This window comes from Plectropomus leopardus, chromosome 5 (assembly GCF_008729295.1).
Source record: "Plectropomus leopardus isolate mb chromosome 5, YSFRI_Pleo_2.0, whole genome shotgun sequence".
NCBI lineage: Eukaryota > Metazoa > Chordata > Actinopteri > Perciformes > Serranidae > Plectropomus > Plectropomus leopardus.
Window position 1 is genome coordinate 36,041,312 of NC_056467.1, and position 15,830 is coordinate 36,057,141.

Here is a 15,830-nt window from a genome sequence, read left to right on the forward strand (position 1 = left end):
CAGCTGCACAGCACATACTTTAAGTAGGCTTCTTCAAAGTTATTTAAATCAAGCCAATGAATAGTCTGTTCTTGACAACAGGAATAAATGAGCTAACTCTGTAGTGCATTAGCCTATTATCATCTTTATTTATTCATTCAGTTTACAAAGTATAAAATGACAAGCCCACCCTTTAATCTGTTTAGCCTCGTCCCTGTCTCAAGAGAATGTCTGTTCCTTCATGAGGGTGTCCTCCAGAGTCTGTTGCTTCAATGCAGCCTGTGTCTGAGTTACCTGAATGAACTGTTTTCCCTTGGGTGCTACTTTTGTTGTCTACATCTTTTGGATGGATTACACTTCATTCATACATGAGCCATATTGGCTTTTTGATCACGGAGCTTTAATTGTACTTGCTCTGCACTGCTCCCTCTTCCTCCTCCTCTCTCCTCCAAGCAGAGCGGAGAAACACAGTGCGCTGTAGGTAAAGGCAAAATGTGAGAATCTCACACTGATCAGAAATGAAACGAGTGTTAATAACTTTGGTAAATAACTTAAACGGTGTCTTACTGTGTTTTTGTTAATGTTTGCGGTGTTGGAGGAGTGTTTTGCAGTATCACTGCATTAAGTGTGCTCAAATGCTTTTGGCTTTGCTTTTGTATTATGTGTGATCTTACTTTTTTTTGTTTGTAGATGGTTGCCCAGTTAATTTTCTAATGTATCCATGTGGGAATAAGTGAATCTAGATTTCTGAGTTTTAAAACGACCTTCACAGATTCATGTTTAGCTAGTTTTTCGACTTTTAAAACAAATTGTAATACTTACAATAACCCCTGCTTGTCTTAATGCCTTTACTGTCAGCACTATTGCACTTAGCTGAAATCATTGTACACAACAACACATTGATGATATTCATGTGCTGCTGATCAGTGAGTTTGCTGACACACAGAGATGCAATATATTAGCTATGATGTTAAGTTCAAATCCACATGCAGTGTCATGAGTGGAAGTCACTTGCAGCCCATTTAACTCTCACTGAGTTTGTTCTGAGCTGTACATTTAGTTTTTAGCCTGTGGTAAATGATATTACTCTCTTCAGCAGACTGCTAACTGCCTAATGCATATGTCTGCACACATTTAACAGTTGTTCCTGCTTGATAGACAGACAAAAGCATTTGACTGTTAGAGCTAAACATTGAGAGCTTGACCCTGTGTGAAGCACAGATCCTGTCAGTGGGACTGAGGGTTTTTTTCTATCTGTAAAACAGATTTTTTTGTTGTGGTGGGAGAGCTGACATACAGTAGTTCCAGCACAGCTGGACCAGTCTGTTCACACACTGATTTGCTTTCTGTCCTTTAGTTGGAGGAGCAGCTGAGTCGTCTGCAGAGAGAGAAGAACGACCTGCAGTCCAGGATGGAGGAGGACCAGGAGGACCTCAATGAGCTCATGAAGAAACACAAGGCTGCTGTGGCTCAGGTCTGCTTCACTCCGCCCTGTCTGTTTCATATACTGGAACAACTACATAACCTGAAAATTACTTCCATGTCTTAACAGCTTTATTCCTGAAGTGATTAGTTAATGATTTAAAGATGTTGCATGCAACATTTTCTTGCACCAGATAAAACGTGATTTTATATTATACATTGTCAGATAATTTTACAGAAATCAGCAGAGATTCAATTTATTGACGTGATTTTTTCAATATATCAATTCATCTTATTACAATGCACTACTATACCCAGTGGCCCATGCCAGCCACCAAGCTAACTAGATGATGTGTGTTCTAGCTAGAGCCAAATATGTGTGCAAGTTAGCCAAAAGTGTCCCTTTTCACTAGCAGTAATAGCAGTTACCTTACTCTCTAGGGGTGAAGGATTATGATTGAACACTCATGGGAGCTGTCTTCCAGTACAACATGGAAATATCCAAAGCTTTATGTGATTTATATATAGTTATATTCATCTAGAAAACTCAATTAATAGATTTTCTTTGGAAAAAGAAAAAAAAAGGTCTTAATAAAGATTGAGACCAGGATCAACAGTATTATAGCAAAATAATAATTTACTGACTCAATAAATGAATTTAGTGTTGAAGTTAGCTAATCATATATTGTTTTCAACAATTATTTTTCAAAGGTGATGTTTTAGCAAAAAATAAATAAACAAACAACATTAATGATAAAAAAAACAAAACGGAAAAGCTTCTGGAACATTGAAGAGCATTAGAATTCAGGTTGTGTCACATGACTGTGGAGTTTTCTGGCCTCCAAATAAAATGTTTACAGTCTGTGTTACAGTGTCAGGGACACTGTGCGTCCTTGACGTCTAATAAACATATTGAATGTATTTCTGTGTTCCCAAAACAAAGCATTTGCAAAGCTCTTTTTATTCCAGCATCGTTAAATTAATATTTGCCTGCTACCAGACTTCCTCTTCCCCGCCTTTTCCAGTGCATTGCAGTGTCCCGTATCTGGGTGTGTTATTGCCACCTGAAGATAAGTGGAATAGTGTGAAACCAATCGATCGGACTGTGTATCGATTTGTTTGCAAGCATGCATGTGCACTCTCATGCATGTGGATGACACACTTGTCAAAAAACAGCTTCAGAGTGCTAGCAGAGGTCACAAACTCAACAGGGAACCTTTCAGTTATTCCCTTACACATCCAGTGAGCACTGATCAATTCTACAACTAATGCTGTGTGGGCTGTTTCATTAAAAAGTCAATGGGGACAGATTTTAAACCAGGACATTTGGACTGACTAGACATTTTCAGAAGCCTTTTTCTGAGCTTTTGGTAATGACAATTTCAAACAAATGCAAGTCTAATGTAATAAAAAAAAATCAAGGTTTATTTTTTCACTTTTAAAATGATAACAAATGGCTTTGGTCACTTATCAGACGCGAGTACATCACAAAGTGCAGAAACAGAATAAAAAGAGCTTTAAAGATAGTTAACCCTATCAAGTGGCAGTAACAGTACTAATTACACTCCACCTCTCTCTACCAGTATCTCCCCTTCTCTCCCAGACACAACCACATCTCACCTCATGACATCTTCCATCAAAGTCAAGGAACAGTGTTTTGGAAAAGACATTGGATTTTTTTGTTTTTTTTTACACAATGTGACCACAGCCCAAAGATTTTATAAAAGCTACTAGCTGTGTGATTTGTGAAGGATATGATTGATGCTGTTGCTATAATACATACAGCCTGCCGAATAGGTACTGCGCATGTGTAACACAACAGAGACACGGGGACCTGTTTCAGACAATACACAATATAACAGTTAGTTACAGACAGATTTCAATACAGTACATACAAAATTTAAGTGAAAGTGCCAAGTGGAAGTGGAAATACTAAAAACAGGAGCAAGTTTACAAAGATGCTCTTTCCAGTGCCCTTAAAATAAGTTTAAAATCCCCCATTGGGATCAAGCTGGACAGCTTCAGATGCTGCTGTACAGGTTGAAGGGGCAAAGGAAAAAAATGCCTTTATGCCAGCTCTGTACGTTCTAAGGGAACATTGAAGGTAATAAAGGCCTGGGAGTGTAGGCTATGACTGCAATGTTTGTTTGACATTCCATCCATAACGTATGCAGTTAGAACTTAAGAGTTAAACTACAAACCCCAATTCCAATGGAGTTGGGACTTTGTGTAGAATGTAAATAAAAACAGAATACAATGATTTGCAAATTCTTTTCAACCCATATTCAGTTGAATACACTACAAAAACAAGATATTTAATGTTCAAACTGATAAACTTTATTGTTTTTTTTTGCAAATATTCACTCACTTTGAATTTGATGCCTGCAACAAAAGACTGGGAAAGTTGAGGAATGTTCAAAAACACCTGTTTGGAACATTCCACAGGTGAACAGGTTAATTAGAAAAAACAGGTGAGTGTCATGATTGGGTATAAAAGGAGCATCCCTGAAAGGCTCAGTCGTTCACAAGCAAGGACGGGGCGAGGTTCACCACTTTGTGAACAACTGCGTGAGCAAATAGTCCAACAGTTTAAGAACAATGTTTCTCTATGTACAATTGCAAGAAATTTAGAGATTTCATTGTCTACAGTCCATAATATCATCAACAGATTCAGAGAATCTGGAGAAATCTCTGCACGTAAGTGGCAAGGTTTTGGAGCAACATATGCTACCGTCCAAGCAACGTCTTTTTCAGGGACATCCCTGCTTATTTTAGCAAGACAATGCCAAGCCACATCTGCACTCGTTACAACAGCGTGGCTTCATAATAAAACACTGCGGGTCTAGACTGGCCCGCCTGCAGTCCATACCTGTCTCCCATTGAAAATGTGTGGCGCATTATGAAGCGCAAAATACGACATGGGAGACCCCGGACTGTTGAGCAGCTGCAGTCGTATATAAAGCAAGAATGGGAATGAATTCCACATACAAAGCTTCAACAATTAGTGTCCGCAGTTCCCAAACACTTATTGAGTGTTGTTAAAAGGAAAGGTGACTTCACACAGTGGTAAACATGCCCCTGTCCCAGCTTTTTTGGAACGTGTTGCAAGCATCAAATTCAAATACAAAAAAACAGTCAAGTATATCAGTTTGAACATTAAATATCTTATCTTTGTAGTGTATTCTGTAGTGTATTGAATATATGTTAAAAAGGATTTGCAAATCATTGTACTCTGTTTTTATTTAAGTTTTACACAAAGTCCCAACTTCATTGGTATTGGGGTTTGTACATACATTGCAAAGTAACAACTGATCTCTGTTTTTGGCGAGCTCGGCAAATAGTGTTTTCAAAGTTCAGGGCGAAGTGTTATAAAGAAGTGGTATGCCCCAATTGTGTGCATACTGCATGCAGCAATACATCTTAAGAACAGCTGCAGTACCTACCATGAGTAAAAACAATCAATATGTGATTCATAATGCAGCCTTTATGTAGTTTTCATGTTTCTTCATACAGCATTGTCTCTGGGCCGGATGTGGCCAGCGGGCTGCCAGGTGAATAAGCCTGCTGTATGTCAACTATAAAACTGAATCATGCACTGTAAGAGATTGATGGCATTAACTGGCTGGGGTATGATTTTTAATAAAATGCTAAGATTTACCCAAAATGTCAGGTATCTAGTGCGTTAAAGCATAGCATATGCATAGTAAAAATAAAAAATGATCAGACATTAGCCTCGATCCAAATTTGAAATGTAATATTTTATTTTTTTCACAGTTTCCTGAAACTGGGTTGATTTGGGCATGTTTATTCCCAATCAGTTTCTTGTAATGAAAATAAAGACAATCAAAAATTCTAAGTCAGATGTCAGTTGATACTAATTTAACATGGCAAATTGAAATCCCTCAACGCTCCTTTCAGTACTGCTATGCAACTTTACCAGACGTGGCGATTTTAGTCTGGCAAATCTTCAACTATGTCCAGCACGCAGTGTTTTTGTTTGTTAGCTGGCTTTTAACCAACGTTACACAGATCCACACCAGTGAGTATGTGGCAAATGGGAAAGCAATAAAATAATTAGAATAAAATAATAAAAGCTCGGTCATCCGGGAGGAGCTCGGAGTAGAGCCGCTGCTCCTCTGCATTGAGAAGAGCCAGATGAGGTGGCTCGGGCATCTAATTAGGATGCCTCCAGGACGCCTCCCTGGTGAGGTGTTCAGGGCACGTCCCACCGGTAGGAGGCCCCGGGGAAGACCCAGGACACGCTGGAGAGACTACGTCTCTCAGCTGGCCTGGGAACGCCTCGGGGTCCCCTGGGAAGAGCTGGATGAAGTGGCCGGGGAGAGGGAAGTCTGGGTTTCTCTGCTTAGGCTGCTGCCCCCGCGACCGAAATGGATGGATGGATGGAAAATAATAACATGGCACTCGTGTTAGCTAACCGTACAGTGCCATCATTTATCATTGCATTCATAGATTTGATAACAAATGGGTGCATCTCAACTAATCTTGCATATGCTACATTATGCTAAGTGTATGCTAAAGAAATATAGATAGCAAAGCATTTTGTAAATTCATCATTCAGTGACAGAGTGAAATGTATCACTTTGAGAATCTTTTCATTCTGAGTCAAGTTCAGAGGATGCGTTCGGAAATCACTCTGTCGGAGCTATTTTGGACATTCTGTGTGGGGAGACGGAGCAGCAAAGCAGACAGAATCAATGTGTGATTAATTTAACCGTTGGTGAATTCATGGAGAAGTAGAATGCTCCGTGACTTTTAACAGCAGTTCTCTCATTTTAGTGTAGAGCGTCAGATTGGATTTAGGAATGCAACCAGACTCAGAGTGCTGGAACAGATAGAGCTGCACCATGCCAGCTCTGCTTTGCTCCATGGCTGTCGTCATGGAGACGAGAGACAATTGACAAAGGTGGGATCCAAGGAAGTGTCAATTAAAATGTGAACTGCCACACCCACACATTTTAGAAATGCTTTTATTATGTAGTTTGTCCAACAGAGTGCGCTCCAACTTCATTGTTTACACTACTCATAGGACTCTGAAGCACATGTAGCAGAGCTAGCGTTGCAGCAGACGGTGTTTTCATGGTAAGCCACAGTAAAATACATACTGTTAAGTTAATTAACAATGGCCCCATCGTTTTGCAAACGAACAAGATGATCTAAGGTCCCAGGGTGACGGGAGGAGAGGACTACTAACATGCCAACTTTATTGCTATTTAGTGGCTTTTCGGATCCTCTCGGTGGCGTTATATTTAAAAAGCAACAAGACACACATTAAGTGATCATCAGGGAACAAGGAGGAAATATACTGTCATTTATTACCATGCTCACTGATGAGCCCCCCCCGCCCCAGGTGTATGTGTGACAGTGACATGACAAGAGGACACGCTGCTTGTGGTGTGAATTCAAGTGTAGTGAGTTTCCAGCCCTGTTCTGTTGAAAGAATAAACTGTCTAATGTTTGATTCATTCCAACTCCCAACAAGCAACAACATGTAAATATGCGGAGATCACAACAAAGCAGTTAGGCCTACTTAAAGACTGTTTTGTAGCTGTGGTGGTTCCTGACATTTTGGGGAATGTTCCACTCTATAGCTTCACTATAACTCAAACAGAATATTCCTCCACCCTCCTTTGTCCCCACTGAGAGGGTTTTTAGCACAATAGGGAACATTTATGAGGACAAGGGGAGCTCCCTGGCAGGTGTAAATGCTGAGAAGCTGCTTCTTGTTTTACAACCTGCCCCTAATTGACTGGCAGTATTAAAATAGTCAGCAACTGACTGATACTGACCAGTACTGATGTTTATTTAGCTATATATTTTATTGTATTTATTCTTTATTTAAATGGTCAGCAAAGGCCAAACAGTACTGGTGTGTATTTTATTTTTATATTCTCTAATTTGAATGGCCAGTGAAGACTGATGCTGAAAACATACAGTACTGATGTTTACTTTATTTTTATTTATTCTTTATTTTTGTTTGTGTGTAATGTTCGATAAGTAAATTGTTAGATATAAGTTGTTTCTGCCTTCTGAGTACTTCTGCATAGTCATATTGGTGCACAATCCACATAGAAATGGTATATTTTCATTCCAGCTCAAAAATGTACTATATTGGTTGCCATATTGGTAATCGATGAATTTTTCCACAATGAAATCAGTATCGGTACACACACAATACACAATACAGTACAATGCAATACAGTCTTCTCTGTCCACCCATGTGCAAAATATGTTCCAAGTATCACGTCATGCCTACCATATCATGGCAAAAAGCAATCCCAGGTTCATTTGTAAAAGGTAAAACCTCTGGATGGAGCTTCGCGTTGAATTGTTTTTTACACGGTCTCTCCCTGCCAATTGAGTCATTTTTGAAAAACAGTGGTGTTTGGCGAGCCTCAAGTGGTCCCCCATTAGTATTATTGTAGCTGTATAAGCAGATGAACAGCTAGTGGAAATGAAAGTGGAGTAAAAGCGCTTCCTTTCCACCACTGATGGAATGATGAGTGATCTGCTTCCGCTGGCTCCAAATGAATCCATCCTTCCTGTATAAATTGAAGCAGCTGAAATCCCTATGGGACACATCGCAACAGAGTGCTTCATCTACTGTGAAAAAAAACACTCATCTAAAATATTTCACACAGGTCACATTGAAAAGAGATTTATTGATATGCTTTCAGCAGACTGAAAGAATCTTTCCAGCAAATGTATTTGTCTAGGTAATGTCACAGAGAGGTCATCATGTTTTGCTGGTGCTGCACAGTATTTTTTATTGCTTGCCATTTGATGGATTCAGATATAGGTTTTAGGGATTTAGCTGCATTTATAATCCGCATATACTGTATAATCAATGATTATTTGTAAAAATTAGATCCTTATTCATTCTTCCATCAGATGGAATGAAAGAAAAAATTTTTAATGTCCTCCTACAGTATCATGTTGCTCGCTGACTTTGCTTCTTTACTGTGTTTTTGTGGTTTCAGTCGGCCCAGAACCTGGCGCAGATCAGTGACCTACAAGCCCAGCTGGAAGAGGCCCTCAAGGAGAAGCAGGAGATTCAGGAGAAGGTAAGTCCTGGCTTTTTGCACTCAGTATACCACTGATGTGACAAAAACAGCCAGTTACAATCTTTAGTCCGTGCAGTAAAACAGGAAGACAGTGTGTAATGAGTTTGAGTCAAGTCTCTGTCAGCTTTTAAAAATCGAAATCAGGCCACAGGAGGGAGCCAGTAAGGACAGGGTCAGTGGACTGGCAATCTCAGAAGCCATCGGCTATCAGTCTGATGACAGTTTTTTGCCAGAATTGTATTTCACTTGTTATTTACGACATCTATTGCACGTCTGTCCGTCCTGGAAGAGGAATCACTCATCATCCTCTGCCACTCTTCCTGAGGTTTTTTCCTTTTTTTCCCGTTACAGGGGTTCTTTTTCGGGAGTTTTTCCTTGGGTGATGTGAGGGTCTAAGGGCAGAAAAAAAGTTTCTTCTCCAGTGAGGATACTGCAGCAATAATGCTGCCTCGGCCCTTCCCCTTTTCCTCTGCACTTTTCTAAAAAAATACAACCCTTCATGTAATTGATGTGTCAGTCAAGCATGATTGGCAGAGACAACATGTGACACAGATGGCCAACTTGGTTTCCCAGCTCAGACGAGCGATAATGCTGAGCATGCTAGTGTTGTCATCTGGGTCATGGCTGCTGCTGCTGCATGAATCTGTTTCTCCATCAGTGACAGCTGTATCTGAAAGAGCAAAACCAGCCAGGTAGAGGGGAAATGAGAGCACTAGCCACCCTTTAACTGTACGAGGGACATGGTGTTTTCGAATGACCTAAGCCCTCAATTCTTTCATACCATGATTTTGTCTGAGATCTAATTTTTAGGGCAATTATCTCTACAGAGAGCAAGAAATGATCCTGTAACTTTTCTTAAGTTACAAAGACCAGTCATACCTCTTTATTCTTTACCTGTCTCACGGGTTGCCTCCTTTTATTTTAAAGTAGCAATATCATGGATGGTAATTTATCAGAAACCATCACTAGGACTGATAATCTTTGGAAAATGTTCTGTACCAGTTCTGATTAGTGCCATCACCAAATTACCTTACTTTAAGGAATATAAGTTATATAAGTTAGTCAGTCATGCCAAACAAAGGCCAGATAAGTTAGAATTAAACAGGAGATTAGAGGCAGAAACATGTTAGAAAAATACAAAATACAATTTTGTTGTACAAAATACAACAAAATTAAAGCTGCAAGAAGCGATGAATGGGCCCTCGCACCTCCACACACGTCGGGGCTACTTGCTGTATGCCGACTGATGCGGCCGCTTCTCCCCGAGAAAGGGCAACACTGCATGCAGCAGTGAATTAGTGTTTCCTTCATTTAGTGGTGGAGTCTGGATAAACGTGAAGTTTCTTGAGGAGGGTGTTTGTGTCTTTCTCTGACTCTCTCTTTCTCTCTCTCTCTCTGTGTGAGGGTCAGCTAAAGCTGCAGCTGTGATACATTTGAAAAGGGATCCAGCCTGTTTGATTGATAATGATAATAATGAGTAGGATCAAGACAAAATGAAAATATAAGCTGGAAGATAAATTAAAAAGAGACATCACATAAAAGCAAGAATGGGCTTTAAGAAGTGATTTAAAAGAAGTCACTGATTCTGTGAGTCTTAGCTCCTCAGGCAGGTCGTTCCAAAGCCAAGGGGCCCTGATGGCAAAGACACGGTTGCCTTTAGTTCTAAGCCTCGACTTTGGAATGGCCCCACCTGAAGAGCTCACATAGGTTCAACATTTCTGTTATGTAGCTTGGGGGCAGACCCAGAAGAGCTTTAAAAGTGATCAGTGAAACTATTACTGTCTAATATATGTAATGCTTTAAAGTTTAATTTTGTCTCAAAGGAAGAATTTGAGAAATGAGACCTTAGGGCCTGTGTCCACCTAGTGTTTTTTTCTCAGTGCCAGCATTTTTTTTTTTCATTTGTTTCTTATTAGAAGTGGGTCTCTGTCTCTGCATGTGGCCACCTGGAGAAAAAGCATTGTGCCCAGCGTCTTTTTCAGAGCACGCTGCCTTTTCTTTGCAGTCGCTCCGAACACTTCTACTTCAAAATCTCTTTGCTTTTCATGAGGTGCCAGTGATGTCACAGCTGCTCTTTAGCTAGGCTACTGTCACAACCATAGACTGTATGTAAAGATGGACTTACCCCGGCTATGCTGAGGTGGTGTTAAAATATCCGGAATGCGGCCTATGCCATCCTGTGAGGGTGATGTCATTGAGAGCCTGCATCAAGGCAGTAGTGATATCCAAGGTGGGGGAGTTCCCGCCAAAACACCCGTCCGACTAATCGTTGGCAGCTCAATTGAATACAAGCACACAGATTGGCTGTCACAGTTGTCAATCATGGCCGAAAAGCCCCCTTTTGTGTCATTTAATTACTCAGGAAAACCAAACCTATCATGAAAACAAACTTTTGAACAGACATCAGGGTGATGAAGCCTACCTTCAGAGACAGAAACCATCTTTGGGAAAAATTTGTTTGGCGTGGAATTTGAGTTTTTAGTTTGGCCCATCCACTAACATGGAGGGTCAGGCTTTATGACTTGTACTACAGTCAGACACCAGATGGCGATTGAGATTGAATAACCTCACTTGGGGGAGCTGTCATGTCATCCATTTATATATACAGTCTATGGTCACAAAAGAAACAGAGAAGGCTGTCTGTGTTACCTGATCAGTGGAGGGTTGTGGATGTTGCTGGAGAGTGTTGTGCTTTTATCACTAAACTCAATGTCTAATTTTCGTCATTACCGCTTTTAATGAAAAACAGTTCAGATTTTATTCAAGCCAATGAGTGGAAATCAAAAATTAGTGATCTAATATTATATGTGCATGATTGTCTCTAGATGCAAGCCCTCCAGAGCCAGCTGGAGTTCCAAGAGCAGTCCATGGTAGAGAAATCCCTGGTCAGCAGGCAGGAGGCCAAGATCCGCGAGCTGGAGACCAAGCTGGAGTTTGAGAAGACCCAGGTCAAACGGCTGGAGGTGAGAGCTGCAGACAGGTGGTGGAGTGCTGGTGCTGGGAGGCGGTTGGCTGATGAAGCTCCAGCATGTGGAGGGCATGGGAAAGAGGCTGGGTGAATTGTGCTGCTGGGGTCCGAGATGCAGACAGAGAACAGTCATGATAAACTGAACATGAATGAACTGTACTTCCATGAATGAAATGTCCCACCACTGCCAGTCAGATGTAACCATCCCGGCTTCATTTTGTCCTCGAGCTTGTGTTACTTGCACTTGACAATACCATTTGTTATTGTTATTTGTCATTTTTAAATTATTTTCAGACTTTGCCTGAGACAAAAAGCACAAGTGAAGGATAAAGGTTCCCATCTGCATGCTCCTATGGAGACATTGAAATCTTCTCTCACCCACTGAAAAAATGACCCTACACTCAATTTTGCAGGTTCAGTTTAGTAATTACTGACTGTGCAATGTGCTCACCTTCAGGCATACTCCCTCTGCTCCTTGCCCTCCAAACTCAAAACAAATATATTTATTTATTTATTATGATTTTTTTAGGAACTCTAGCCTGTGGTGAAATGTGCAGAGTTAGGAAAATACACACAAGGAGTCGACTTTTATGGCTTCTCACCAGCTTTAAAACCTGCAGTGTGTGAATATTTCAGGTTTCCTGAGTAGTATAACTCACCAAAGCTGGAGGTAGCAGAGCTCAATCAATAGAGATATGAGGAGGCACAGTGCAACACCCACTCAGTATGTGAAATATGGACGGGGCTGGTGGCTAGTGCTGGAGCTAACTCAATGATGGAGTATACTGCTGGCATTGATGCACTGACTGAATACAGACTTGCTGCAGATTTAAACACCCATATAGGAGTCACCTGTTCAAACACAGCTAAAGACGAACATATGTGTTATCAAAGTCTGCTACACCACTCCCATGCATTATTGATACAAATAAGCTCATCAATTGTTAACATGGTCTTCTGACTGAGTTGTGTGGAGATGAAGTGGTCAGATCCATACTCACTGATCTATAGCAGACCTTTGTTTTTGTCAAGGACTTCATGGAACGTATTGACTTGTTTTATGTGTTTTGATTCTCATCTGCTATAGAACTGAAGTTTGAACCAGGGATTGGTTGATGCAGATTTTTGAGGGCAGTGACAATTAAGATACAGTAAATACTTACATTTCTTATGCCTCTGTGCCAACATTAGCGGTGGCCAAAGGCATTATGTTTTTGGCTTATTCATACATCCTTCTGATACTCATGAACTCAATATCCAAAGAATGCCTTGAAAGACTTTCTTCACAAATGGCATAAACATCCATTTGGACTCAACAATGTACTGATTAGATCTTGGTGGTAAAAGGTCAAAGGTCACTGTGACCTCATCTGTCTCATTCTTGTGAATTTGTTATCTCAAAAAAACCTTAAGGGAGTTTCTTTTTTTTGGCCCAAACATTCAATTCAACTTGACTCAGCATTGAACTGATTAGATTTTGGTGGTCATGGGTCGAAGGTCAAGGTCACTGTGACTTTGTTTGTCTCATTCTCATGAATGCGACATCTTCAGAACACCTCAAGGGAGTTTTTTTTTTCTTTTGAAATTTGACACAAACATTCACTTGAAATGAATGATGAACTAATTAGATTGTGGTGAACACAGGTCAAAGGTCACTGTAGCCTGTGGGTCACTTTGTTTCAGGTATCAGTGAGACGTAAAAAAACAATCCAGGAAGTCCAGTTTGAGTCCAGTTTGAGAGTGATAGATCCATGAGTCTCAAGGCTGATCATATACCAAAGAAACAAAGTTATCACAGTAGCAATTATTTATCTGCCATCTCAGCAAACCAAAAGATTATCGAAGAAATCAGTCTGACATTTACATGTTTTCATTGGGACGCTTTATCCAAAGGGATGTACAAATGAGGGACAATTTAAGCCACAGTGGGTCAGGGAAGAGGCCTTTGAGAGTGCCTCAGCACTTACTTCCACATTCCACCTAAAACATGTGACATAGGGCTTGCAGAGCATGATGTTATATGTTAGTACCTAGAAAATTACTCAGTAAGTATGTAATCTTTAAGAGAGGTATTTAAGAGAGGTATGCTGATTGAATGGAGTAAGGTAAGTCATTCCACCTCCAAGGAGAAGAGTTTGGATTGAGAGATCCTGCTTTGCTGTGACAGTAGGACTCGTCGTCATTTATTTGCAGATCTGAAGATCGGATTTGAATTTATTGTAAACAGCACCAGGGAGCCAGGACAAAGAAATGAAAAGCAGGTGACATGCTGTTTTTGGCTGGTTGAAGACCGGACCTCTTGTTGCATTTTGGACCAATTGCAGAGGTTTTACTGTGCTTGCTGGTAGCCCTGCCAGGAAGATTTTAGAGTGGATGTATTTTACAGTGAAAGAGAACCAGTGCCAATACAAGGAGTTGAGTACCATCCTCAGTCAGATAGGACCTGATCTTTCTAATGTTATTCATACAGTGCAAAGTAACATGACTGAGTGGAAGATGCAACATGCTCAGTGACAGTTTATCAGTCATCAGTTACAATTCAGGATCCTAACTGTCTCTTCTGTAAAACTGAAATTGAAAACATGTTCACCACATGTTTTGTCAACATGTGGTGACGTTTGGGATGACCCTGAAAAAGTGGCCGGCTTTGCAGTCCTTGCTGTTAACAATGTGCCCTCAAACAATAATACTTGGTGACTTAAGAAATGGATGTACAATTATCTAAAATAGAGTTACTTTATTGGGTATGATATTTATTTTTTAACTGACATTTCCTAATTTTCTCTTCTTTTTGAAACATTATTTTAGGTTAGAGGGCATTATTGCAAATAGACAGGGAACAATGAAGGACTATGAAAGAAAATGGAAGGCATTAAGGCCATGTTTAGCAGACTGATGATTGTGATGACTGTGTTTTTTGTTTGTTTTGTTTTGGTGCATCTTGTGTGTATTGTTGTAATGTTATATATACAAAAAAGGCATATGTACAGTATATATATGCTATCAGTATGGCATCTGTCTCTCTGCTGCGCAGAGCCTTGTAGCTCGTCTGAAGGAAAACTTGGAGAAGCTGACAGAAGATCGAGACCAGCGTAGCAGCAGCGAGAATCGAGAGAAGGAGCAAAACAAACGGCTGCAGAGACAGATCCGTGACGTCAAAGAGGAGATGGGCGAACTGGCCAAAAAGGAAGCCGAGGCCAGCCGCAAGAAACACGAGCTGGTAAGGATGTGACAGCTTACCACCACTTCTCAATGAACGAGTAGTTTGGTCATTTTAAGAGAACCTGCATAGCTGATCAACCTTTGTCCCTCTCTGCTGACTCTTGTCTCATTAACAGGAAATGGACATTGAGAGCTTAGAGGCTGCAAACCAGAGCCTGCAGGCAGACCTCAAACTGGCCTTTAAAAGGATTGGTGACCTCCAGGCAGCCATCGAGGACGAGATGGAGAGTGACGACAATGAGGACCTCATCAACAGGTACAAACAGTAACTGGAGACACACACACACAAAAAAACTTAGATTGAGGACCACTTACTCGCTTTTTCCAGAGTTCTCAGCAGAATCTCACTGTTGTCATTGGCAGATTGAGACTCCTCATTGTACATGCGATACATTATTTATTTACTTATTTATTCCAAAATTAGTGGAACAGCTTTGTAAATTTGTATTACTCTTTATTTTCCACCCTTTGTGCACTTAGGCCATAGACAATGTAGATAAACATGCAGATTTTGCAGCATCTTTCTTTTGTCTGCTGCATTTTATGTCTAGTTGTCTCTGTATGTCTACTCTCTGCGGCCCATCCAATGTTACTCACTCACTATACATTCACATTCTGCCTTGATAGGTAGCGGGGGGGAAATAGTTACAAATATCTCTTCTTCATCTCTTCTCTGTTGTATCTGCTTTCCAAAAAGTTGTTTGTTTTCCTAAAGTCTGAGACAAGCAGGTTGATAATAGGTTGATGATAGCGATGTTGTGTCTGCGTATAGAACAGAGCTTTGATAATCAGCAGCCAGGCACACAGAACTCATCACGGTGAGGTTACTTGGTTCTGTCGTGCCTTTAGACCAAAGCCACAAACTGCTCACCAGCTTTAACTGGAAACCCACGCTGCAGCCAGAGACGCTGCTCAGAAGTGCCGGGCAAATACATAAACTATTGTTTGTCTAGAAATTATTCCAGCACATCATTCTCCCTCAAGTCACAAATTGGCATTTTTACATTTCTCTACAATTTATACAATGGAGATGCAACATGTTAATCAGTGAGCTTTAGAGGTGTTGGTAGGTGTATTTTCAGGCTAGCTGTTTCCCCCTGCCTCCAGTCTCTATGTTTAACTCCAGTTTTGTACTAAAGGCACAGACATGTGGAGTC

General features: G+C 40.6%; 1 protein-coding gene across 1 annotated transcript in view; it reads left to right on the plus strand.

Moving 5' to 3' along the window:
• Nucleotides 1–15,830, plus strand: part of LOC121943001 (unconventional myosin-XVIIIa-like) — a 205,336-nt gene that overhangs the window by 171,882 nt on the left and 17,624 nt on the right. Inside the window, 5 exon segments of the mRNA XM_042486347.1 lie at nt 1,337–1,453; nt 8,400–8,483; nt 11,309–11,446; nt 14,486–14,671; nt 14,790–14,929. Coding sequence (XP_042342281.1) covers nt 1,337–1,453; nt 8,400–8,483; nt 11,309–11,446; nt 14,486–14,671; nt 14,790–14,929 — 665 coding nt within the window.